This window comes from Mauremys reevesii, linkage group 4 (genome assembly GCF_016161935.1).
Source record: "Mauremys reevesii isolate NIE-2019 linkage group 4, ASM1616193v1, whole genome shotgun sequence".
Classification (NCBI taxonomy): Eukaryota; Metazoa; Chordata; order Testudines; family Geoemydidae; genus Mauremys; species Mauremys reevesii.
In genome coordinates this window covers 147,849,308-147,876,558 of record NC_052626.1, presented here as the reverse complement: position 1 = coordinate 147,876,558, position 27,251 = coordinate 147,849,308, and the positions used below count along the sequence as shown (strand labels likewise).

The following is a 27,251-nucleotide window of genomic DNA, read 5'->3' as shown; positions in this document are numbered from 1 at the left end:
CTCACACATGGACTTAATTCTGCGGAGACAAGTCTGGAGGAAACCAGAGGAAATGTTCATAAAATATTCCCTAGAAAAATTCTGCTGTTTTTCCTTTTGGAAAAGTCATGAGCCAGATCCTCACATCTGGCTGCTTGGCTGGACCTCTAGATATAAAAAGGGTCCTTTAAGCTGGGGTTAGAGTTCAGGAAAACTGATGTGTCCCTGGCTTTGCACTCTTTAGATGCTTATTGCTAGTCTAGCATTTTCATCTGAGCTTAATTTCATTGTTTATCTGATGTAAATAGAACCTTGTCATGTCTATAAAAGAAGCACCAATATATTTTGACAAATCTAGAGTAAGCGGGAGTCTGGATTTGCCACCAGATTCACAAAAATCCAGTTTTATGCTGGTACAGCTCCACAGATTTCAGTTGCGAATCATGCCCAAGGTCTTTACATTCCCTTCAGTGTCCAGGAGACTCAAGGAAACAGCATCTAAAGTGCTGTTCTCTGCTTGAGAGAGAGGGAACTGGGTGCGGCTCATGCATCAGAATAGCCTCGTTAATCAGGGAATATCATTGACATTTACCATTGAAGAGTAATTCCCAAAAGCCACATTTACATGAAGAATTTTTGACCCAGCAGGAGCCGTAGTGTAAACAAGCCTCCAAGGGCTTCTTGTCTTTTTAATCATTATTTAGTGACACCTGCTGAAAAAGCAAATTTAATTCCCACAATGAAAGATCAGGGTCTGGCCTCGGGAACCACCATAGCAAGCACTGGCTGGAAATGTTTGTCACAAAAACGGTGGTGGTTAGATAATGACCCAGGCACCTGGGCAAGCCTGGATGGGCTCCTGGAATGAGAACCAGTGAAAGGAAAGAGCTGCAGCCACAGGTGCCAACTTCATGGGTGCTCCGGGGCTCAAGCACCCATGGGGGGAAATAATAGTGGGTGCTCAGCACCCATCAGCCACAGCTGTTCAGCGGTGCCACTGATCAGGTGTTTGATGGGGCTGCTGATCAGCTGTTTGGTGGCTGGGGAAAGCACTTGGGGGAGGGCAGAAAGCAGCAAGTGGAGGGCAGGTGGGGGCCTCATGGGAGGGTGGAATGGGGGCAGGAGGAGGCGGAGTGAGGGCAGGGCCCCAGGGGAAGGGATGGAGTGGAGTCAGGGCCTCATGGTGGAGCAGGGGTGCAGCACCCCCAGGAGAACTAAAAGTCAGTCCCTATGGTTGTAACAAAAATCAAGAGAGCATTTGAGGCATAAAGAGCTCAGAGGGGATATTTCTCCTGCTTGAAGAGCTTTGCACAAACTTGTTGAGGGGAAACCATTAGAAAGGAAAGAAAGAGCAGCTCAGATGTGGCCTGGCAGGAAGCTCTCCGTTCTGGAGCCAGCGGGGGGTGAGAAAGGAAAGCAAATCCAGAAATGAAGAGTATTTGGGGGGGGCTGATTTTTTCCTGGGGTTGCCACTTACCATTTCCTGTTGCCTTGGCGAGTTTCTCTGCTAAATCCATCTCGTTTATTGATTTCAGCGCCTCCACGGTCACCTCCACGGCATAATTTCCTTCGTAGCAGCTGATTAGCTTGTCAGTGAGGTCGATGGCATCCGCTTTCTTCAGTGTCCCACGGCCGATGTGTTCATATCCCTCCTTCAGGGGCATTTCATGCAGTTTGAACTTGAACTTCTTCAGCTCATCTTCCCCCAGATCTTCCAGGGTCATCAGCAGATGATCTCTCAGGGTCTTCGCCATGGTGCCTCCTCAGAGGAAAGCTGTGTAGGCCCCCAGGCCAGGGCAGAGAGTGTCAGGAAACAGCTGCATGTACGCAAAGGGCAAATTTCTTCCTGAGGCTCCGGAGAGCGGAGAGGTTGTTTGTTTAGAGACCAGAAAAAAAGAGCAGAGAGAGCAAAAACGAAACTAGAGCCGTACGGAACAAGGCTCGCAGCAAACCCCTCCCTCCTTTCTCTCCTCCAGCTTCCCACACACAACCAGTCCTGTGTGTTTGATGAATATTCCCTGTGCCGATTCCAAAACACGCATCTGATCCCTTGTCTCCAAGTCTGCTGGCACCTCCTTGCACCAGCACAATGACAGCATTGCTATTATCACATACTCCCCTTTTCCTCGTGCTCTCTATGGTAGATAAAGACACTGACGATTCAAAACCAGCTTTGTCTCTCTCCTATGCAAGTTTTTCACCATTGATTTTAGTGATGTTATTCCTGATTTACGTCAGTGTGATGGAGAGGAGAATCTGGCTCAAGGAAGGTTTGGAAATTGGTGAAGGTTTTAGGTCAATGCTCTGGGCCAAAAATCCAACAGAAAGGAATGGAAAAGTTAAAAAAAAAAAAAAAAAGGATCGGATTGAGTCCAAGTCCAGGTTTTGAAGCTTACCCAAGATGTGAGTCTGTTCGTCTCAGTCCTGTTTGATAAGAAGCAGAGGCTGTGACTGCTTCCCCTTGGGAATCTGCGGAAGGAAGGCGTTGGGAAATCAACAGGAGAGGGTCATCAGTCAAGCTGTGCAAGGCTGTTATGTGCGTCCTGCTGTCAAGCTGCGCGTGGTGCAAGGAAACCGCTAAAGCCAATGTAAAGAACAGCCAAGATAGAAAATACAGCTTCTGTATCTGATATTGACTCTCACTTCAGCCTCACTACTAGAAAAGCCCAGGCCTCGCATCTGGTCTAGCCACTCAGGTATCTGGCAAACTCACACTAGTGATGGGCCATTTAGGGCATTGCTTTCAGCTGCCTCTCTGTTCACGGGCTCACAAAGAGGGCCACAAAAGATACAGACTTGGCCAGCTAAGCCAGACTCTTATTAAAGAGAAAGCAAAAAGAGAGAGTGAGAGGACAGAGAGGCTGGAGGAGGACAGGTGAAAGAGGAGTTGGGAGCAGGAACTCAGGTGTCACATCCCAGGTGGAGTTTGGGATTTAGCTGGTGGAGATGGCAATGTCATTTCTGGTCCCTCTACCTGGCCTGGTCTAGTCAGGACATTTGTCAGGATAAGGATGATGAAGGTCCACGGGTGTCATGGTGGATCCAGGGGACCCAGAGATAGTGGGGATTGGTAGCCATGATGGTAAAGTTTGCTTCTTCCAGTTCACTCACCTTTATGATTTTGATATCCCACTCCTGAAGCCTTTTTTTTTAAGGATCCAAACAAGGGGTGATGGGTGAAATAACCTCCCCCCTCATAGTCTATTAATCACATAGGCCTAATTTCCAACACACCAATTTTGGCTCATTCATTTCCAATTCTAGTCTCTTCTTGTTTACCCATCATGGTCTCACCACAGTCCTTGTGTTTGGACTAATTTAGGCTTTTTGTCTTTAACGGATGCTGATTTTTATAGACAATTTGATGTAATAGGCTGAGATGAACTGTTGTTACCTGGGACAGCTAAGAGTACAGGTCTCTGCACAACAAAACTGAGCAGCAGAGAAGCTGGGGCAAGAGAAGAGGAGAGAACCTAAGTGGAAAAATCGCTAGGGAGCTGGTGGCTACTGTGGTGTATAATGGATTACTTGCCGTGCAGCCGGGGATTGTGGTAAAGGAGCTGTTTAATGAATTGTCCCTGAAAGACACTCTGCGGTCCTTCAAGGCCCTGGCTGGAAATTATGAACTGTTGCCTGCGCTATTTTGTAAACAGGATATTTTGCTAAAGAAGCAGCATCTATAAACATAAAATTAGGGCTGCATGAGCGTGATATTTTTGGAAAGATACCTGCTGGGAAGCTAGTTCAAAATGACTTGCAATGGTGGGAAAACATTATATAAACAAAGTGATGTGCAAAGCATTCCTGTCATGATGATTCATTTATTGCATAGCTATATCACAGAGAGGCAGGCTGGCCGGCTTGGTGGCATGGGACTTGAGTGATCTTAAGCAAGTTGTTGAATCTCTTTTCCCATCTGTGTGGATAATACTTCTTCCTGTGTCTGTTGTGTCTATTTAGATCGTAAGCCCTTCAGGGAAGTCTTGTCTCTTACTGTTTATGTGCAGCATCTGGCAAAAAGTGTCCCCAAGGCACTACTGTAATATAAATAATGATATCTAGCCTGATCTTCCCTGCTTCTGTTGGAGCAGCCAGAGAATTGGATTTGAATAGGCCAAAGCCCTGAACTAGAAGGGCGATATGGTGTTGGAATCTTTCCCAAAGAGAGTTTTTCTCCTAACTCTCTGTCAGGCAGTTGAGTTAAATATAGATACACAAAAAGTAATCAAAAAGCCATTTAAAACAGCCTGACTTAAAAATCACTTCCCCCTTTACCTCCACTCCTATGGTTCTTGTGATGTCATCATTCTACTAATTTCCCAGTCATCCACAGTATCTTCCAAGGTGAACAAGACCTGCATTTTTAATTCAAAAACAAGAACAACAAATAAAATTACACACGCATCATGGAGGAAACATGCTCTCTCTGCCCATTCAACGCACACACCCTAAAAATACATGAATGTTTAGGCCTTCTTTGTTCATTAAAAAAGCCACAAATGCATATCCTTTCTTTTGTGGGTCACCCCTCAGTTACTTGTCTTCCTATCCCCTGAGCTTGTGTTTCAAAGCTACGTGCTGAATCTTCACATTCTACCACAGCATAGAACTTGCACCAGCAGATGGGTTAAATGTTTGTATCCCGGCGGCTTGGAGGGTTAGCACTGCTGTCCTCAGATTCCTCAGGAAACAGAATGAAGGACAATCGCTCCGCCTCTTTTCATTGTAACTAGAATCTTTGCTGTTTCCTGTGAGATTAGGGGGTCTGATTAGTGGAACTCCAGTTTGTGTGTGTGCATCTACTGCCCCCTATTGGCTGGGATTGTATATGTACATGCCAATGAGTGATGGTTATGTATATAAAATACAAAACCTGGGGTGGCAAAGTTCCTTACTGCGAATGAGATATGTGAGGAAAATTGTAAGGAAAGTAATTAACAGACCCCTCCCAAAGTATTATGCTGTGGAGAAACTGGAGAAAGGCCAGAAGAGAGCAACAAAAATGAGAACAGGTTTAGAAAACCTGACTTATGAGGAAAGGTTAAAAAAATTGGGACTGTTCAGCCTAGAGAAAAGAAGACCGAGGGGAGATGTGATAAATCTTCATCTATGTTAAGAGATGGTATAAAGAAGACAGTGGCCAATTGTTCTGTATGTCTGCTGAAGGCAGGACAAGAAATAATTGGCTTCATCTGTAGCAAGGGAGACTTAGGTTAGATATTCGGAAAAACTTTCTAACTATATGGATAATTAAGTGCTGGAACAGGCTTCCAAGGGAAGTTGTGAAGTCCCCCCATCACTGGAGGTTTCTAAGAACAGGTTGGACAAACATCTGTCAGGTGGGTCTAGGTTTACATGGTCCTGCCTCAGCGCAGGGGCACTGGACTTGGTGACTTCTCATGGTCTCTTCCATCCCTACATTTCTATGATTGTATGGATGAGGCAGATGTTAGGGAACAAACAGGAAGAAACTGGCTAACGTAGGGACGATGGGCCATCTAAGCATAGAAATAGGCTGCATTCAACAATGAGGACTGGTGTCTCTGGGGCTCGTGCCTTTTCCATTCTCCCAGAGAAGCTGATGGTAAATTCCCCTTTGACTTCAGTGGCACATGCCCTCTTGTCCATCGTTTCTGGGTAGGGAGGAAGAGGGTAATAATATCTTGCCTAGGTGCCGACTCTGAAAAATTAGTGGGCGCTTAGCACCCACCAGGAGCCAAGCTCCCCTCTCTCCTTTCCCACTCCCGCCTGCCTGTGTCCCTTGCCGATGAACACCTCCCCTCCCTCCCAGCGCCTCCCGCCTACTACAGAACAGGGCTCCGCTACTTCCCTCCACGGGCAGCGTCCTGCTGCCACTAGCGCTGGAATCGCCTGATTCCCCGAGGTGAGGCTCCTTGGCCAGCCCAGGAGGAAGCCACCCTGATCCCAAACTACCGGCCAGTGGTTTCCACAGGAATTGAAATTAGGGGGGGTGTTCGAATTTACAGGGGGGGTGTCAGGACCAATGAGATATATAAAAGAGATATGAATAAAGTAAATGTTTTGTTAGGATTATGCAAATTTAACATAAGAATAATGCAAGTTACACCAAAACACATAACAGGTCTAGATTTCTAAAAACTTATATACATTTAAAAAAAAGTATTTAATTTAAATTGACTTTTGAAAAGTAAGTCATCAGGGGGTAAGAGGAAAGTCCTCTCATGGATCAGTAACTGGTTAAAAGATGGGAAACAAAGGGTAGGAATAAATTATCAGTTTTCAGAATGGAGAGAGATAAATAGTGGTATCCTTGAGGGGTCAGTACTGGGACCAGTGCTGTTCAACATGTTCATAAATGATCTGGAAAAATGGGTAAACAGTGAGGTGGCAAAATTTGCAGATGATACAAAACTATTCAAGATAAGAACATAAGAACATAAGATAGTTTAGTCCCAGGCAGACTGCGAAGAATTACAAACGGATCTCATAAAACTGGATGACTGGGCAACAAAAATGGAAGATTAAATTTAATGTTGATAAATGCAAAGTAATGTACACTGGAAAACAATCTCAACTATACATACAAAATGAAGGAGTCTGAATTAACTGTTAACACTCAAGAAAGATCTTGCAGTCATTGTGGATAGTTCTCTGAAAACATCCACTCAGTGTGCAGCGGCAGTCAGTGATTCCCAACATTCTATTTGCTTTTTTAAAAAGAACAGGAGCACTTGTGGCACCTTAGAGACTAACACATTTATCTGAGCATAAGCTTTCGTGGGCTACAGTCCACTTCATCGGATGTAGCCCACGAAAGCTTATGTTCTTTTTGCAATACAGACTAACACAGTTGCTACTCTGAAACCTTTGCTTTTTTAAGAAAGGGATAGATAATAAGACAGAAAATATCATATTGCCTCTATATAAATCCATGGCACATGTACACCTTGAATACTGTGTGTAGATCTGGTTACCCCATCCCAAAAAAGACATACTGGAAATGCAAAAAGTACAGAGATGGTCAACTAAAATGATTAGGGGTATGAAACAGGAGAAGAAATTAAAATGACTGGGAATTTTCAGCTTAGAAAAGAGATGACTAAGGGGGGATATGCTAAAGGTCTATAAAATCTTGACTGATGTGAAGAAAGTGAATAAAGTAAATGTTTTGTTAGGATAATGCAAATTTAACATAAGAATAATGCAAGTTACACCATAACACATAACAGATCTAGATTTCTAAAAATATATATCATTTTAAAAAAAATGAATTTAATTTAAATTGACTTTTGAAAAGTAAGCCATCATGGGGTGAGAGGGAAGATCCTCTCATGGATCAGTAACTGCTTAAAAGATGGGAAACAAAGGGTAGGAATAAATTATCAGTTTTCAGAATGGAGAGAGATAAATAGTGGTATCCTTGAGGGGTCAGTACTGGGACCAGTCCTATTCAACATATTCATCTGGAAAAATGGGTAAACAGTGAGGTGGCAAAATTTGCAGATGATACAAAACTATTCAAGATAGTTAAGTCCCAGGCAGACTGCGAAGAGCTACAAAGGGATCTCACAAAACTGGGTGACTGGGCAACAAAATGGCAAATTAAATTCAATGTTGATAAATGCAAAGTAATGCACATTGGAAAGCAATCTCAACTATACATACAAAATGATGGCATCTGAATTAGCTGTTAACACTCAAGGAAGAGATCTTGGAGTCATTGTGGATAGATCTCTGAAAACATCCACTCCATGTGCAGCAACAGTCACAAAAGCAAACAATGTTGGGAATCATTAAGAAAGGGATAGATAATAAGACAGAAAATATCATATTGCCTCTATATAAATCCATGGTACGTGCACACCTTGAATAGTGTGTGTAGATCTGGTCACCCATCCTAAAAAATATATATTGGAATTGGAAAAGGTACAGAGATGGGCAACTAAAATGATGAGGGGTATGAAACAGGAGGAGAGATTAAAGTGACTGGGAATTTTCAGCTTAGAAAAGAGATGACTAATGGGGATATGATAGAGGTCTAGTATCAGAGGGGTAGCTGTGTTAGTCTGGATCTGTAAAAGCAGCAAAGAATCCTGTGGCACTTTATAGACTAACAGACGTTTTGCAGCATGAGCTTTCATGGGTGAATACCCACTTCTTCGGATGCAAGTAGTGGAAATTTCCAGGGGCAGGTGCGCATATATATATGCAAGCAAGAAGCAAGCTAGAGATAACGAGGTTAGTTCAATCAGGGAAGATGAGGCCCTGTTCTAGCAGTAGAGGTGTGAAAACCAAGGGAGGAGAAACTGGTTCTGTAGTTGGCAAGCCATTCACAGTCTTTGTTTAATCCTGAGCTGATGGTGTCAAATTTGCAGATGAATTGAAGCTCAGCAGTTTCTCTTTGAAGTCTGGTCCTGAAGTTTTTTTGCTGTAGGATGGCCACCTTAAGATCTGCTATTGTGTGGCCAGGGAGGTTGAAGTGTTTTCCTACAGGTTTTTGTATATTGCCATTCCTAATGTCTGATTTGTGTCCATTTATCCCTTTCCTTAGAGACTGTCCAGTTTGGCCGATGTACATAGCAGAGGGGCATTGCTGGCATATGATGGCATATATTACACTGGTGGATGTGCAAGCGAATGAACCTGTGATGGTGTGGCTGATCTGGTTAGGTCCTGTGATGGTGTCGCTGGTGTAGATATGTGGGCAGAGCTGGCATCGAGGTTTGTTGCATGGATTGGTTCCTGAGCTAGAGTTACTATGGTGCGGTGTGCAGTTACTGGTGAGAATATGCTTCAGGTTGCCAGGTTGTCTGTGGGCAAGGACTGGCCTGCCACCCAAGGCCTGTGAAAGTGTGGGATCATTGTCCAGGATGGGTTGTAGATCCCTGATGATGCGTTGGAGGGGTTTTAGCTGGGGACTGTATGTGATGGCCAGTGGAGTCCTGTTGGTTTCTTTCTTGGGTTTGTCTTGCAGTAGGAGGCTTCTGGGTACACGTCTGGCTCTGTTGATCTGTTTCCTTATTTCCTCGGGTGGGTACTGTAGTTGTGAGAATACTTGGTGGAGATTTTGTAGGTGTTGGTCTCTGTCTGTGGGGTTAGAGCAGATGCAGTTGTACCTCAGTGCTTGGCTGTAGACAATGGATCTTGTGGTGTGCCCAGTATGGAAGCTGGAGGCATGAAGGTAGGCATAGCGGTCGGTAGGTTTTCGGTATAGGGTGGTGTTAATGTGACCATCACTTATTTGCACCGTGGTGTCTAGAAAGTGGACCTCCCATGTAGATTGGTCCAGGCTGAGGTTGATGGTGGGGTGGAAGCTGTTGAAATCTTGGTGGAATTTTTCCAGAGTCTCCTTCCCATGGGTCCAGATGATGAAGACGTCATCAATGTAGCGTAGGTAGAGAAGGGGCGTGAGTGGATGGGAGCTGAGGAAGCGTTGTTCTAGGTCATAGGCCATTAAAATATTGGCATATTGTGGGGCCATGCGGGTGCCCATAGCGGTGCCACTGATCTGGAGATATATATTGTCATCAAATTTGAAACAGTTGTGTGTGAGGATAAAGGCACAGAGCTCAGCAACCAGTTGTGCTATGGCATCATCAGGGATACTGTTCCTGACAGCTTGTATTCCATCTGTGTGTGGGATGTTTGTGTAGAGAGCCTCTACATCCATGGTGGCTAGGATGGTGTTTTCTGGAAGGTCACCAATGCATTGTAGTTTCCTCAGGAAATCAGTGGTGTCACAGAGATAGCTGGGAGTGCTGGTAACATAGGGTCTGAGTAGAGAGTCCACATATCCAGACAGTCCTTCAGTGAGAGTGCCAATGCCTGAGATGATGGGGCGTCCAGGATTTCCGGGTTTGTGGATCTTGGGTAGTAGATAGAATAACCCTGGTCGGGGCTCTAAGGGTATGTTGATTTGTTCCGGTGTTAGTGTAGGGAGTGTCCTGAGTAGATATAGAGGTCTACAAAATCTTGACTGGTGCGAAGAAAGTGAATAAGGAAATTTTATTTAATCCTTCACATAACACAAGAGCTAGCAGTCACCCAATGAAATTAATAGGCAGCAAATTTTAAAAAAAACAAAAGGAAGTATTTCTTCACACAATATAAAGTCAACCCAGGGAACTCTTTGCCAGGGGATGCTGTGAAGACCAAAACTATAAGAGGATTTTAAAAAGAACTAGATAAATTCCTGGAGAACAGGTCCATCTGTGGCTATTAGCCAGGATGAGAGGGATGCAACACCATGCTCTGAGTGTCCCTAGCCTGTTTGCCAGAAGCTGGGAATGGGCAACAGGAGATGGATCACTTGATGATTCCCTGTTCCATTCATTCCGTCTGAAGCACCTGGCCTTGACCACTGTTGTAAGACAGGGTACTGGGCTATATGGACCATGGGTCTGACCCAGTATGACCATTCTTATGTAAAAATTAGTTATAATAAAAATGTTTAGTACAAAAACTCCCCAACATAATGACCTCCCAAGATAGCAACAATGTGAGATAACAAACTTGGCAAATACTGCATTTTTTAAATCTTGGCCTACTAGGAAACATATTTATATAAGTTTCCATTCCCAGTCACAAATCTAGCATTCTGGAGCAAAGTGACTAAAATATAGTCCAGCAAACAAATGTTTATTTAACATGCCCCTCACTTTTCCCTCCACTGCACTCCACTCACCGGTGTTGTCCTTGGTCAGTGGAGACTCAGAGTTCAGAGGTGCTTTCACATGAGTACACCTCCCAGGTGGGGGACAAAAAGGCACAGTTTGCTCTGGCCACGGCTGTTCGTTGTGCCACCGTTCACTCCACCACTCTGTTGCCAATGGCCCTGCACAGTCACCTTCTGCTGTCACCTACCACTGTGACCTCTGCGAGTTGGTCTCTTGAGGTTCCACGAGCTCTCAGTGATTTCAGCTGAGCTCTCAGTGCGGGAACCTTGCTGCTAGTGCAGTCTGGGCTGTCTCTTACACAAAAACACTGTACCCACAGGAACACTGTCCCCACAACAGGACTAAGCACTTAGACCTGATTGTCAGTGATTTCGGCTGCAGTGGTCCCTTAACAGAACAAAAGACTCTCTATGGAGCCTAATCAGCTCTGTCTTTAAACAGTGGTGAGGGACAGGTCCTCTCCCTCTCTCTTGATGCCTTCAAATCATCACAGGCTAAAATACAGTTCTACTGCCCTTTACTCATACAAAAAGAACAACATTTCTTCCACCCACATTCAAGTGGTTTGTAACCCAACCCCAGCCAAATTCTATCACTTGGACAACACAGCTCTGTTTGCTGGATACCTAGGTAGATTAGGCGTGAATATAAATATAATCTGGCCCTGAAGCCTTAGCCCCCAGCTCATCACTAGCTGTCAGGGAGAACTCATTTAGACTTCGCTTACAAATCATCATTTGAAATTATTACGTTGGCCAACATCACCGAAATGAATGCACTGACATCATACAAAACAGCTGTATAAGGAAGCAAGGAAGCTAGTCTATGTTCATACTTTTCAAATCTATTATACTTTCACATACACATATTTTATCATACACTGTTTAAGCTTTTGAAGTATTAATGTTTCAGTTAAAATTCAGATTTCCAGTCACTAAATTGGTATGTAACTAGCTCACAAAACTAGGGGGGGTGTTGGGAAATCACTGCTACCGGCCCTTCCTGAACCCCCAGACCCTGAGCTCATCCCTTCCTAATTGGAGAGGGGAGGGTCCCTCTCTAATCCCCCAAGCCTGAACTCCCTTTCCTGTCCCCAGGGGGTTGGTTGTGCCAGTTTAACTGTCACCCCAGGGACATGCCCAGCTCCCTTCTCTCTTCGGGGCCGCCTGGACCCTCGTTAGCCTCAGGTCACGTGGGCAGGGGGCTCGTTTGCATAAAGGGATGCTGGAGAAGCCAATCAGGAACCAGAGAGAGGTCTTAGGGGCGCTCCCCAGGGGCCCTATGGCTTGGGACAAGCCTGTGATGCAAGGAGCAGGATCACTCAGTGGTTTGAGCACTGGCCTACTAAACCCAGGGTTGTGAGTTCAATCCTTGAGGGGGCCATTTGGGGAACTGGGGTAAAAATCTGGGGATTGGTCCTGCCCTGAGCAGGGGATTGGACTAGATGACCTCCTGAAGTCCCTTCCAACCCTAATATTCTATGAATCATGGGGGTCTGGGCCCAGCCCCGTGGCAGGGAGGGCACTAGGAAATGGAACAGGAAACAAAATTGCATCTAAGAAAGCAGGGCTCAAATCAGGACAAATAAAAAAGGGGCGGTGCCCTCCCAGGCCAAGCTACACCCAATAGGACACAAAAATGAGATATATCTGATTGCGCATGGGTTCAAATGTGATCACACAAGCTCTGCAAGTCTTTAGTTTATTATAAGATGATCTTGGGCCTTGTGACACATGGGACAGCCCAGTGTTTCCACCTCCATCTGTCTAATGCCACATTTCTCACTCCATTATCTGTCTCCATGGCAGCGAAATCTTTCGTAATGGTTTGCTCCTCCCCAAACAGAGGTGAGGCATGAGGGGGCACATGGGGTTATGTGCCGCTGCCCCCGCATCATTCCTGCAAGCGCAGAGCTGCCCAGCTGAAGGAGGCTACCTTGGCTGTGCTGACTCTGCAGATGAACACCACCTCCTCGGTCCTAGTGCCAGTCATGCTTCCCTTCTGTGTGCTGGGAGCCTTCCTGTTTTCTTTGGAACGGTGAGTGCCCGGGGTGGGGCTGGCTAAGAGGTGGTGGAGGAAAGGAGGGAAGAGAGGATGAGGGGGTGAGGGAAGAAAGGGGGTGGAATAGGGCAGGGGGAGGGGAATGTGGGAGTGAGGGGAGGGGGATGATGACGAAACGGGGATAGGGGGATTGCAGGAGAAGCAGGAGCCCAGCATGCAGCATCCCCTCAGCAGCAGCTGGGGTTCTCCCATGAAGCAGGCCCATGAAACCCTCACCCTGATAAGCCCTACCCCCTACACCTGGACCCCTCTGACAAGCCCCCCTCACCCAGACCCCCACCCCATGCCACCGAGCCCCAGTCCCCTGGATCCCAGACCCTCCACTGAGCCCCCTGCACCCAGACCCCCCCACAGAGCCCCATCTCCCCACACTCAGACCCACCCCCGCTTAACCCCAACCAACTTCACCCAGATCCCCTGCAGAGTCTCATCGTCCCTGCACCTGGAACCTTCCCCCCACGAGCCCCTGTGCATCCAGATCCCCCCACTGAGCCGCCCGCACCCCGATTGCCCCACACAGAAACCACTCACACCACACCTGGATCCCACCCCCACCACTAAGCCCCTCCACATTTGGATCCTGCTGGGCTGAGCCTGCCTGCACACACCTGCTGCATCTGGTGCAGAGGGGCAGGGCCCCGGGGTGTTTCTGGGGCAGGCCTGGCCCTTGCACTGAGGCAGGGTCAGTGGCAGCCTTGCTGCCGAGTTCCTGTACCAGGGAAGGTGGAGGCTGCAGGGTGATCTCCCATCTCAATTCAGACAGTGGCCTGTGCTCTCCACTGCCATGCTGGAGCCATATTTATTTATTGACAAATAAAATGTGCATAATTTAAAAATATTGTGCGCGTACTTTTAATTTTTTTTTGGTGCAGAATTCCCTCAGGAGTTGAGGTGAGTGAATGCAAACTTGGGACCCACTTCCCCAACTCTGGGACTCCCCCGCCTGACAAGAGGCATCAGCAACAGGATGTGAGGAGTTTCAGTAGGGACCGTTGGAGCCCTCTGTCTTCTCTACTGCTACATTTCATCCTAATAGATGAAGGACACTTCGGCTTCTTAACCTGCTCCCCCTGCTCTTCCTCCAGCTACAGCAGAGTAAGTCAGGGATCATACAACCCAGGCAAGTACCTGTGCAATGGAGACGTCTCTGAGTCCACAAGGATCTGGGCGAGTGTTTAGGGCATTTACCTTAGTGCCAGTCCTCAAATCCTCCCAGCGGGCCAATAATGTCACTGAAGATGGTGTTCAGAAAAGAAAATGTCTATATTGTACTTTTTATTTTGAATTTCTTAGAAATAGTAAAACGGTTATACAACTTCATACAATTCTTCACCTGCCAGAGAGTTTTTAGTGTTTGCCAGACACCTGGCAAAGCTTCAGTTCTGTCAGTTTGTTGATGTTTGGCCTCAGTGACTGAGCAGTTGAAACCTTCAGGATTGCAGCAAGGTGTGCATCACATAGTTGTGTTCGGTATTTTCACTCGTTTATATTCATTGTGGGGGAAAAAAAGTGATGCTGCCTCTGTGGCTTACTCTGCCCAGCAACTAGTGATGGTATCTCTGTCCCTCTCCCCCAGCCAATGGGAGCTATGGGGGGTGGCTCCTGCAGCAAACATTGCCCTCACTCCAGCAGCCTGGCTGCATGAATCTCTCCTCAGTGGGCCGCAGTGGGGAGGTTCTCGGGCCGCAGATGGCCCGTGGGCCGGGACTTTGAGACTCCTGCTTTAGGACCCCTTGCCTTTGGGACTGTGAACTGAACTGCCCAGGCCCGAAGCACAGATTTAAATTTCACGGGGATGTTTGTAAGCCAAAGATGCTAGAGTTTTAGTTTCGTTTCCTGAACTTGTTCTCTCTTTGCAAAGAGTTTTTTTTTCCCCCCAGCCAAGTCTCTGGCTCCGGTGGCCAGTTTGTGTCTCCTTCTTGTGCTGCCCCAGGGCTTGTGGCATGGCGAAGACTGTGACCGATCTGCTGGAGACCCTGGAAGAGCTGGGGAAAGATGACCTCAAGCGATTCAAGTGGAAGCTGAAGGAAATCAAGGTGGAAAACCAGTATAACAACATCCCCTGGGGCAAGCTGGAGACAGCACGTCCTGTGGATGTCGCCAAGGAATTGCTCAACTACTATGGGGAGCACTACAGGGTGGAGGTGACCATTCAAGTGCTGAGATCCATCCACCGGAGAGACCTGGCAGACAGACTCACCAAGGCAACACAAGCTGGTAAGAGAATGACCAAGTTCCTTCCCCATATGCAGGCTCCTGTTGCAGGATCTAAGCATCATTGTTGCAAAAAATATCACAGATCTAGCCTTTATAATTGCTTAAAAATATGAACTGTGTGTGGCAATGTCTGCCCGAGTCTCCAGACGACCTGGAACAAGAGCATTGAGATTCATCTCAAAGCTGTTAGTGAATCCTGATGTCTGAATCCTAATGACAGAATACCAACATTGTTAACTCTTTAGGTGCTGATAATTTAAGGAGAAACATCCAGCAAATCCCACAATCCTTCATTACCTTTTACCACTGTAGAAGCCCCCAGTGTCCCTTTCCCAGCTGTTGAAATCTGCAACAGCGTCTGCAGTGCAGCTCTGTGATCTCAAGACACTTATAGGGCAGGGTGAGATGCACTGAACTGAATATCAAATAAAATAGCACAGGAATTACGGTACTGATTGTGTTATTCATTTATGCATTTAAGTCTATTAAACGCCTCTGTTTTTAAGAAGCCATTGGACTGCTAGTTTGCTACACCAGAGAACCACAGACCTTGAGGGACCTTGCTGTAGAATTTAGGCCACAGAATATATAAGACCCTGGTTTACAATTGGACACCCAGCTGCACCTTCTCTTCAGTTTTACAAGCTATTGTCAGCTGCTTCTTAACTACTGCACTAGCAGCTGAGAGCCAGCTGGGCCAAGTCATCCACCATCTGTGCAGTCTCCTCCACACCCCCAATGAAATTGTTGCATGCAGATTAGCTGTAAAGTAAGGGTGTTGATTGGCTGAGTTACCTCTGACATCACACCTGCCTAAAACTTCTGGCATGGCGTAGATACATGCCTGGCTTTTGTACAGGTGTAATTTGTAAAGTCAAAATGGCTTAAAAATTGGACAGTACCAATCTGTGAAACCCAGTGGTGATTGGTAATATTCTGAACAGAAAAGTGCTCTGGCTTCAGAGTGACGCACAGACAGACAGTCCTGGAATCTTATCGTACAGCTAATCCTACCTTCCACGGTAACTTGCAAAGAAATAAAATTGGGCATGTGTCCTTGTTTTTATGCTTTACGAGCCTTGTTTTGAACACAAGTCCTTTCATCTCTAGAGGACTGTGTGTGAGAAGAAAACTAGTAGGATTATGACACCACTGTCATGCTATAGCAAATCACAGTCCATCCTAAACAGCACGTGTTTAATAAACACAGCAACTACAAACTATAGGTAAAGAAACATGCTTCTGTACAGACTGAGTTTCAACTTTTTCTCGCTTGTTTACCAGGGGCTCCACACTGTCAGGGACTCCATTCAGCACAAGAGACCTCTAGTAGCTGAATAATGTACTGCAAGTAAACATTTCTTTACAGATACCAACGTGCAACCTGGTTAACTGAGGGGGACAGGATTGTTATTCAGATGTTTTAAAACTTTGGTTTTTGTTTGCGCATTTTTAACTGAAATGCCTATATTGAGATTTGCAAGAGTCACTAGTGATTTTGGGGACCCAATTTGAGGCTTATTAACGAGGAAACTGCTGAGCATCACCCCTTTGAAAAACAAGCCTCTTGAAGGTATCTCACGTTGGGCATCTAAAAATCGGAGGCATCCAAAATCACTAATCAATTCCGAAAATCTTAGTTTATGTGTCGGCTATTTCCTGCAAGCTAATGGACTTGGTCTTTTAGCCCAGACAGGTATTGACTAAAAGATGTAGCCAATTGTTTGACTTCACCTGTGATTGGTTCTTAAAAATGTTCAAGAGATCAAATAACCAAATTTAGCCAAATTTATTGTCTAAAGATAAAGCGGTAAAATTCCCCAAAGAAGACATACATGCCTTCCTTCTGGGAAGCAATTCCTATCTCACAGCACTTTCACCTTACATAGAAGGTGTGCTTCAGAGACATGCATTTCAACTAGCTGTGTTTATAATATGATTTCACAAGTTACAAAACTCTTTACACGGCACTAAAATCCAACCCACCCGTTCGTAATGGTTCCTTAACTTGTTGATTTGTTCTTTACTTTTCTTATCTCCATTTTGGATACTACATTCCAAAGCAGTTGCTCATGGAGGTACATCCCATCCTGTGACAGGACACAACCTTCATATAGCTTGGCTTTGACAGGCTTCCTATTTTCTAATGCCAAAGCTGACTTCAGCTTTCCAAAGAATTTCAGGATACTTGACAGGGGTGAAAATAATTTTGGGGAAAGCATAATACATTCAGTTAACATAACTTTCCAGTATATACGTACTGTATATTATATTAATATCATATGCATAATATCCATTAATGTGATATATACTACGCCTAACACATGTATTGGCTAACACAGTAGAGGCTCGTGCTTTTAGATTGAATTTCGATCCTCACTGATGACCCATCTGTGGGAATCATTACACAAAAATGCAGTGCTGGGGCCAAAAGGGCTAATGTAATCGTTGGTTGTATAAACTGGAGAAAAGTGAGTGAGCGTGGGGAGGTGAATTTACCTCTGTACACGTTATTGGTGAGACCTATACTGGAAAACTACATACTGTTCTGGTGTGTGCCTTTAAGGAGGCATGTTTGAAAAATTGGAGAGGTACGGAGAAGAGCCACAAAAATGATTCAAGGGCTAGAAAATGTGTCTTGCAGTGAGAGACTTATGGAGCACAATCTGTTTACCGTATCAAATAGAAGATCAAAAAGTGACTTGATGACAGTGGGGAGGAAATACCAGGTTCTAAAGGGCTCTTTAACCTAGAGACGAAAAGCAGAACTAGAACTAATGGATTGATGTTAAAACCAGATATATTCCAATCAGAAATAAGATGCCATTCTTGTTGGGGGCGGGGAGTGATTAACCATTGGAACTAGTTTCCCTAAGAAGTGGTGGATTCTCCATCCTTTGGTGTCCAATCCTGCCTGGATGACTCTTTCTAAAAAATGCTTTAGTCAAACACAAGTTACTGGGCTCAGTACAGGGATAACTGGGTGAAATTCTCTGGCCTGTTACACAGGAGATCAGACTAGACCATCTGACAGTCCCTTCTGGCCCCAAACTCTGCAAATCTATGAAAAAAATCCTCTCCCCTAAAAAGGCACAGCCAGTTTGGTGGATTCTTGGCAAGCCACATATATAGATGTTTTGGGCAGGCCAGCACCCAGCATCATTAAAATATGTTTGGGGGCTGGAATGAGGGGCAGGAAATAAGACTGAAAATCATTGACTCATAGAAATGTTGGGCTGGAAGGGACCTTGAGAGGTCATCTAGTCCAGCCCCCTGCGCTGAGGGAGGACCAAATAAACTAGACCTCCCTGACAGGTGTTTGTCCAACCTGCTCTTAAAAACCTCCAGTGACGGGGATTCCACAACCTCCTTTGGAAGCCTGGTCCAGAGCTTAACCCCCCTTAGAGTTAGAAAGTTTTCCCTAATATCTAACCTAGATCTACCATGCTGCAGATTAAGGCTGTTATGTCTTGTCCTACCTTCAGTGGACATGGAGAGCAACTGATCACGGTCCTCTTTATAACAGCCCTTAACATATCTGAATACTGTTATGATGTCTCCCCTTGGTCTTCTTTTCTCAAGAGTAAACATGCCCAGTATTTTTAATCGTTCCTCATAGGTCAGGTTGCTTTCCTCTGGACTTTCTCCAATGTATCCACATCTTTCCTTAAGCGTGGTACCCAGAATTGGACACAGTGCTGAGTAGAGCAGGACAATTACTTCCCATGTTGGACATACAACACACCTGTTAATACACCTGTGGTGCTTTGGGGCTTTACCCAGGTCAGTATTGGATTCCGTCACTGCTGCCCTGTAACCCTGGGTGCCTCCTGCTGTGCAGCTTTAGCTCTGAGCCCTGATGCCAGCCATGTGCCCACCGCACAAAAGTCTCACCCTGAGCTCCTGCCAGCCCAGTTACTCCTTGCAGGTTGACCCCCAATGCCTCCTCATCCTGAATCCCCCCAAACCGTTTTCCCTGTTGTTTCCTCTCACTGGACACTCATAGAGTTAACATCACATTTGCTGCCTCCAGAGCAAGGGCACACCACAACGTGTTAGCTCAGTGGGGGTGATACACTCCACCTTAATGCACTACGCTGAGACAATCTGATGTAAAACTAAGGCTAAGTTGATTAACAAAGAACATAGATTGATGTGATTTCAAGCCAGAGTAAAAGAGGCGTGAAAGGGTTACACAGCAAAACACGCTTTCTAATGTCAAAACTGAATTGTAGCAAGATATAGCTTTGCCTAATGCTATTTCTTACTCACGTCAATTTGTCAGCTTTCTTCAGGCCTGTTTTAGCAGGAGGACCCATTTTTCACGAATACAAAGCATGGCTTCTTTCTTCTCTCAGGTGATGGATACCTCAAAGTTGTTCAGCAGTTCCTAATATCCCCAAATGTTATCTTTGTCTTAAAAGTTAGGAAGCCCTCCTGGGGGCTCAGCTTTCTGGGTTCACCAGAGAGCTGACACCAGGTAAATTTTCTCCTGTGATTTACTATGCAAATGATCTTCCTGAATCTCCAATGCAAATGAATAGCCCATGGACCCTTTCTCTGGTCACACCTAGTCTGATCTGCAATTGAGCAAAAGAGATGTTTGCCCGTCTTCTGCTTTGCCTTATTTGTCCATTTATAGACTCCAAATTGTAATATAAGAGAATGTCCATCATTTCACATACAACATTGTTGCATAGAGTTCACATTGATATTAATACCAGCATGTTATTAGTTTTCAAATGATATTCTATAAGACACTTTTTAAATGAATAGCATGACAACAGCATGGGAGGTGTATTGAGCTGGTCAGGCCAGCTAAGATTTACGGTTACATACCAGGAGCACCTTGCCGTCTGGCATTGGGGTGCTCTTAGGGTCACAACACCCTAGCATGATATTAGTCTTTTTTTGCAACTGCATCGTATTTGTTGACTCATATTCAATTTGTGATCTGCTCTAACCCCCAGATCCTTTTCTGCAGTACTGCCGCCTAGCCAGTTATTCCCCGTTTTGTAGCTTTTTTCCTTCCTAAGTGAAGTACTTTGCACTTGTCTTTATTGAATTTCACCTTGTTGATTTCAGACCAGTTCTCAAATTTGTCAGGGTTGTTTTGAATTCTAATCCTGTCCTCCAAAGTGCTTGCAACCCCTCCCAGCTTGATATCATTTGTGAATGTTATAAGCATGATGCACGCATCCTTCAGCAACATTGAAAGGCACAGTAAAAAAATGTGGGGGCGGGTGAAGGAGATTTTCCCCCTTCATTCCCTGCACCTCATTAGCTGCATCTATGACAATACTACGTTTCTGACCTGGGTTTACTTCACTCCAGCAGCTGGGAATAGGGTGGAAATATTTCTGCCGTTCTTGCTTCTGGACACACATGGTGGGACTGGTTGGCAGCCCACCAATGCAGCTCCAGAGACAGGCAAATAGGATGCACCATATGGGTAGGTGGAGGAAAAGGGAGTCCTGACAGCAAGGGGGAGCAGGCAGGATCCTACCATGGATGAACGGGGTCAAGAGAAACAGGAAACCCCACATAAAAATGGGGGGTTCAAAAAGTGGCGGAGGCCAAGTGGAAGCATGTGTGCTGTGATTGGTGGAAATGCATCACATAGAGGGATGGGGAAGTTCAGGAAGGGGAGAGAGAGAAGGAGAATAGGCCATTTGCTCAACAAGAAGGAGCAGGGATCCAGAGCATTTTGTGTGTGTGTGTATTAAATAAACAGGTGGGAGCCTCCACATCAAAGAGAGTTGTTGGCTAGGTACCAATAACACATTTTCTCTATATTTCTTGCTAGATGTTATAAATCTGGAGCTGGAATCAGTGACGCCGCAAAGCCCAGAGCCAGAGGAGACGGATGGGTCCAACCTGGAGCAAGAATCCAATATGCAGCAGATGCCAGCCTCTTTCAAAAGTACTGTCTCTTATAACCCTTCCTTCTGTACTTGCAGTTGACACACTGTAGTAATGAACATCTCACTGAGCTTTATCAATTTGAATTACAACACAAGGCGGACAATAAGCTGTCTGATGGAATATGCCTTCTGAAGCTTAGTGGTGTGGATAGACGTGGGAGATATTAATCTTGTGCTAGAGACATCTCCAGACTAAAACTTGCCTATGGGCTTGAAGGCAGCATTGCCTCATATTGAACTGCAGGAGAATCTAGTCATTGGGCGAGACTAGGTCTGGTAACTCCATAAAAGGAGAAAGAGAGAGACCGCAGAGCCATGAGAAATAGGCTTGGGCCCACATTGTCAAAATGGATGCCCAAACTAGATACTTAGAGATGGAGTTTCTGAAGGGACGAGCCCCCTCAAAGCTGGAAATCAACGGGAGCTGCGAGTGCTCAGAACACTGTGGAAAATCAAGTTCCAGGTATCTCAGGGTGCCAGCTAGACCTAGGTGTGTCAAGTAGAAAGACACCAAAAACTAGCGGGCAAGTTTGAAAATGTTGACGTTAGTCTCTAGCGATGAAGACGATGCTACGCTGATCTTTGCACTCGAGCTGAGAGAATAATTGATTATTTTGGTTCGGCCCTTAAATGAACCCTCCCACCCCCAAATCGTTTAATTTTGGGTTGAAAACAAAACACCAAAAGCTCTGCTCTGTGCAGCTATTATATAAGCCAGTTCATAGCCAAGGCACAGAGGGAGCAAACAGGAATAATAAAGATAGAAAGAGTGAAAAACAATTAAATTTGTTGACATTGAGGAATGCTAAATGAAAACCAAGCAGTTATTTAAAAGACCAGGGAATGGAAATTTTCAAAGATACAAATGGGAGCTAGGCGTGCCCAGCTGCAATTTATACTTTTGCAATAATCTAGGCTGAAAAGTGACTCTCAAAAAATTGTCAGATGGCTGCATGTTTAATGTGGGTGAATTCTTTTGAAATCAAACGTGTGCACACTTGCAAGAAAAAGGACGATTTCTCTGACTTCTCTCCTGGTGGGCTCAGAAAATTTGAGGCCAGAAGGGATCATTTTGATCCTCTAGTCCGGCCTCTGGCAGAACCCAGGCCAGAGAATTTGACCTAGTGATTCTTGCATCCGGCTCGTAGCTTATGGTTGAGTTACAGCAGGTCTGACCTGGGGAAGCTGGGTTCTTACTTTCTTCATCATTAGTTTTAAAGATTCTGCATGCCAAATTCTGCCCCCAGTGTCCCTCTCACTGACTCTGCCATCACCCATCCTGCCCTTGGTGACCCCCTCATGGTTCTCTCTGCCTTCCCACCCTGCCCTTTGTAATTGATTGGCACCTATAAGCCGTACTAATGTTGCATAAGAAGGAATCTAACTCCGCTCCCCAATTCATAGCTATGCTGGCTCTGCTGGGCCAGAAAGAAAGAATTTACTTTTGTTCCTAAAGTCAGAAGATCTGTTGAAAAACAGGCTGGTTATGCAAAGTCACCTCTTAGAGTGGAGCAGTGCTTTAAGCTGCATGGAGGTTGAGAGGGGTCAGTTCCAGATGTTCTGTTTCCAGCCTGTAGCGTTAACTGCTGTTCATTTTGTTCCCATCGCTGCCCCAACCTCCAAAGGATCCATTCCATTTAAAACCATTTCTTCACCACTGCAATATCATCTTTGTCTTTCCACAGAGCGGAGAAGAACATTTCAGGGCATCCTCTTCAAGCTGAAACTGAAGAAGTACAGAAGCAGGAAGCTCACATTACGCGACCTCCAGAAAATCAGCCCAGAAAGTCTAAAGGACTGGTCTTCTCAGACCTTGGGGGATTTACCGTGGCATTTCCTGAGGAAGGTGATGGCTCTGAATGGGATGACCAGAAACACAAGCCTTGGGCATGGGGAGCTTGACGATGAAGCAGTCAGTGAAGATGAGGAGGAACTGGAGATTGAGGATGATTTTTTTTCTCTTAATGACACTTGCACTAGTGATTCCCTGCACCCCCTCGATGTTCTCTGCGCTGTTCTGCTTTGCTCAGACAGTTTCCTGCAGCAGGAGATCTTGTCCAGAATGTCCATGTGCCAGTTTGCCCTCCCTCTGCTGCTACCTGCCCTCGACACCCCGAAGGACACCCTACTGCTGTGGGCCATGAGGGACATTGTGAGGAAGTGGAGGCCACACTCCCTGGCAGAGAGCAGAGGGTTCAGGGAGGAGAGCCTGGTGTTCACAGCAATGCCAACCATTTCCTTTGTGCGGCTGGGGAGCTGCAGCTTCTCCAAGTCCAAACTTCTCAATGAGGTTCTCAGCCCCTCCCAGCAGTACCATGATTTCTTCATCCATCGGGACATGGAGTCTGGGAACGTCCCTCGGGAAATTGCAGATGGGCTGGTTGAGATTTCCTGGTATTTCCCTGCTGGGAGGGAGAATTTGGATCTTTTCCCAGAGCCCATTGCGGTTACAAACCTGCGGGGAGACATTGAATCGCACCAGCTGCAGTTCAGCTTTTTAATGAAGGTATCAACTCTTATGATCATCTTTGTTGAAAGACTCAGTGAAAGGGAATATGCTCTTTTATTGTCTCTGAAGGAAGCAGGCACAAAACTGTATTTTATGCTCAGTTCTGAGGCTGAGAAATCAAAGGACATGTTGGACTTCCTTAAAAAGCTAGTTCTGGATCTGAAATTGAGTAAATCACACCTATTGTTCAAACAGAGCACAACTAACCAGGCCCAGCTTGTGAAAAAGCTGCGATCCACCATTGGAAGAATAACAAAGTTTCCTCATAGGCACGTGACTATAGAAGACATGGCTGAGACTGCTCGGGAGCTAGGAATCCAGGTAGATGAGGACTGCGAAGAATGTCAGAGCGCCAGCAAGTGCGTTAAAGAAATCACTGCAGAAATAAAAGATGTGGCAAAGTACAAGAGGGAAATGCTGAGACTGCAAGGGGATGTAGGGAAGACTGTGGCTAAAGTGGAAAAAGAGCTGTGTCGAATGCGAAAACCAAGGACAGTCCACTTAGAGAAATATGAATCTGAGTTGAAAGAAAAATTGGTGGCATTACACAAAGAAAAGAATCAGTGGGACCTTACTGATGGTTTGGTTCAATTTATCAGTGGGATAGCATGTCTCTCCCAAGTGGAAAGATGTTATTTCCTGAAATGGATGAAGCTTAGCCTGAATGACATTACAAGGGGGAATCTTGCTAGCTTACAAGCAGAGTATAAAGAGAAATGTAAAACTTCAGAGAGTGACCCACAAGAGCTAGCAGAACTCGGTAAACTAATCTCTGCCAGATCCTTAGGGTCTGAGCATTTCATGCGTGAGTTGGCGCAATTCTATGAGGCTGAACATTCAAGGGTAAAACAAAGCAAAATAACAGAAAGCCAAAGACAATTCATCCATCTTCCAGGCATAGCAGCTGACCTGATGCTGGAAGGGTTTCCCATGGAGCTGATCGATGGAGATGCCTCCAACATCCCACTGCAGTGGGTGACAGATGTTCTGACTGAGCTCCATGCCAAGCTAGGGGGAAGGTCCAGAATGCTGGTTCTAACAGTGCTGGGAGTGCAGAGCACTGGGAAATCCACCCTCCTCAACACCATGTTTGGCCTGCAGTTTGCAGTGAACAGTGGCCGATGTACGCGAGGAGCCTTCATGTCACTCATTAAAGTGGCAGAGAACTTTCAGCAGGAGCTGGGCTGTGACTTCATCCTGGTGATAGACACAGAAGGACTGAAAGCCCCTGAACTGGCCATGTTGGAGGACAGTTATGAACATGACAATGAGCTGGCCACACTGGTGGTTGGACTGAGTGACATAACCATCGTTAACCTGGCCATGGAGAACGCCACCGAAATGAAGTATGTTCTGCAAATTGTGGTCCATGCCTTTCTCAGAATGGAGGAAATCGGACACAAACCCAACTGCCAGTTTGTGCATCAGAATGTCAGTGATGTGTCTGCACATGAACAAAACATGAGGGACAGGAAACACCTCCTGGAGCAGCTGGATGAAATGACCAAAGCTGCAGCAAAGATGGAGACGCAAATCAAGGAAATGGCAATTTTGGATATTATGGATTATGATCCAGAGAAACACAACTGGTACATCCCTGGGCTGTGGCATGGAGTCCCTCCCATTGCTCCAGTCAACATAGGATACAGTGAGAGGGTGCGTGAGTTAAAGAATTACCTGTTTGAATTTACAAAATCTTGCTCTGCTAACAGATCCCTTAAGGACATTCCCCAGTTTATTGAAAGGCTGAGAAGCCTGTGGAACATTATAAAACATGAAGATTTTGGCTTTAGCTTCAAAAGCAGCCTTGTAGATGAAGTCTATAACCAGCTGTCTATGAATTATGCAGAGTGGGAATGGGGTTTCCGCAAGGAGATGCATCTGTGGGTATCTGAAAAAGAAACTTTCATCCTCAACCAGTCAGCAGCAGACCTAAATTTCTCTGTCTTTAAAAACATAGCACTGGAAAAACTGCAGTATGGTGAGCAAAAGATCATGGACTGCTTACAACAATATTTTGCAAGGAAGGCCTCAGACCTGCACCTAGTGGAAAAGTACAAAGAAGATTTTATAAGGTGCACTAAAACACTCAAGAATGACCTTAAAACCCACGTGTTCAGAAAATGCGAAGAAGCCATTCTTACTCAAATAGGCAGGCTGAAGTCACACAACATCCAGATGAACTACATGAAAATAATTGAAGGGGAAATTGATCCGTTATTGGCAAACTGCAGGAGGAGCACACAGCAACTAGATGACAAGAAACTGGAGTCCAAATTTGAAACAGTATGTCACGAAACATCACTTTGTCCTCTGCAGAACTGCCAAGTTGATGGAGATATGGAGGCCCAGTTGAGAAAGGACCTGATGAATCGAAGGAGTGCCATTACAGAGATGCTACAAGGAGCAGGAAGCCTGAAGGATTATAGAATGAACTTGTTCAAGATGAAATCTAAGTATTTGGAAAAATGGCTGATACAAAGAGCAGGGTTGCACAAAGATAGTTACCTTCAGAAAGCAAAAGACATTGCTAAATCACTGATGGATCAGTGCCAGGATTACATTCAAGAAAAGGTCATTTCCAAAACAGACTATGACAAAACCTACTGCAGGGAATTGCTGCATATGATCAATGAGAGGCTCCAAGAGGCGGATGTTCGAAAATGTTATACTAATGCATTCTTTGAAGTTGACCTGAAGCTTCACATTCTGGGGGAAGCGGCTCATCAGTTTCAGAAGATGCATGAAGTATTTATCCAGGAACACAATCCCCAGAAACATCTGGAGAAGTTTAAACCTCAGTACCTCTCCCGATTTAAAGATCTTTATTTAGGGAAGGATTCTTGCCAAAAGAGGGCCAGGGATTTCTGTGAACATTGTCTGAAACCTGCCCTGGTGGACTACGTTAAGAAAAGAATTGCAACAGAAATAGTGGATGACTTCCTCAGCAATGGGCAGGCCATTAAATATGGCTGCAAGATCTTTTTCCAGTTTACCGTGGAGAAGAAGCTCCTGGAAGATGGGAACTTCAACAACTATCTGAATTACATTAACAGCTATGAAGAGTTTGTCCAAAGCTGGATCCACAGACACTTGTTAGATTACTATAACAAGACTGAGGGCTTGGAAGTCCTGGAAAAAGAGATTCTATCCACAATAGTAAAGAAAGTGAGAGGAGTTCTGGAACACGCCAAGGACATAAAGCCTAACTCAGTCTCTGCTTTCTTAGATGACTTTTGCAAAGCACTTGAGCAGGATCTGGTCATTTCCAAGGACAGCTTAGTGGGGATACTGTTCAAAAACACAGCAATGGCCCACCAATTTTCTGCAGACATTCAGACCTTCCTGCCTGACCTGGAACAACAAATCTTATCTGAATTTAAGGAGCTGGAGCTGGAGTCAAAACTCTCCAACTTGCCATTGAAGCCTCAGGATGAGATGTTCAAGCAAGTTTCTGGATTTGCAGAAGCTTCCATTCCCTGAGGGTCCCAGAGAAGCAAGAGAGATGTGATGAATTCCTTGTAGTAGGACTTTGGTATAAATGGGAGTCCGACATGGCAATATTGCCACAGAAAAGAAACTGGGCAGCAAAGAGCAGAAGCCACTATGACAATGAAGCTATGGGTCAGTCTAAACAACTGTCTTAAAGGATCTACTGGTGGCTTGGCTAGGGTTAGACAGACTGAGCAGGATCTAGGGATGGAGATAGTGACCTGCTTGACATTAACTCTGTTGATGCCTGCTCAATCAAATAAACGGCTAAAAAGAATGTTCTACCCAGCCTGTCAGTTTGCTGTCTTCCCAAAATATCCTTTCAAATCATAGAATATCAGGGTTGGAAGGGACCTCAGGAGGTATCTAGTCCAACCTTCTGCTCAAAGCAGGATCAATCCCCAGACAGTT

At 45.3% G+C, this 27,251-nt stretch overlaps 2 protein-coding genes across 5 annotated transcripts in view; one reads left to right on the top strand and one right to left on the bottom strand.

The window, feature by feature from the left end:
- LOC120403400 (up-regulator of cell proliferation-like) overlaps positions 1-1,909 on the bottom strand; it is a 10,863-nt gene extending 8,954 nt beyond the window's left edge. The window contains exon 1 of the mRNA XM_039534445.1: positions 1,457-1,909. Within this exon, the coding sequence (XP_039390379.1) occupies positions 1,457-1,733 (277 nt within the window). The 5' untranslated portion in view covers positions 1,734-1,909. The remainder of the gene's footprint in view (positions 1-1,456) is intronic.
- The window catches only part of LOC120403402 (up-regulator of cell proliferation-like), a 27,935-nt gene extending 684 nt beyond the window's left edge, over positions 1-27,251 (top strand). Inside the window, exons 2-6 of one of the 4 annotated variants that reach the window (XM_039534448.1) lie at positions 12,483-12,674; positions 13,571-13,793; positions 14,632-14,915; positions 20,722-20,838; positions 22,525-27,251. In XM_039534448.1, coding sequence (XP_039390382.1) covers positions 14,642-14,915; positions 20,722-20,838; positions 22,525-26,831 — 4,698 coding nt within the window. In that variant the 5' untranslated portion in view covers positions 12,483-12,674; positions 13,571-13,793; positions 14,632-14,641 and the 3' untranslated portion in view covers positions 26,832-27,251. Of the gene's footprint in view, positions 1-12,482; positions 12,675-13,570; positions 13,794-14,159; positions 14,916-16,199; positions 16,258-20,721; positions 20,839-20,918; positions 21,303-22,524 lie in introns of those variants that run through there. The other 3 variants (XM_039534451.1, XM_039534449.1, XM_039534452.1) reach the window with 3 other exon arrangements.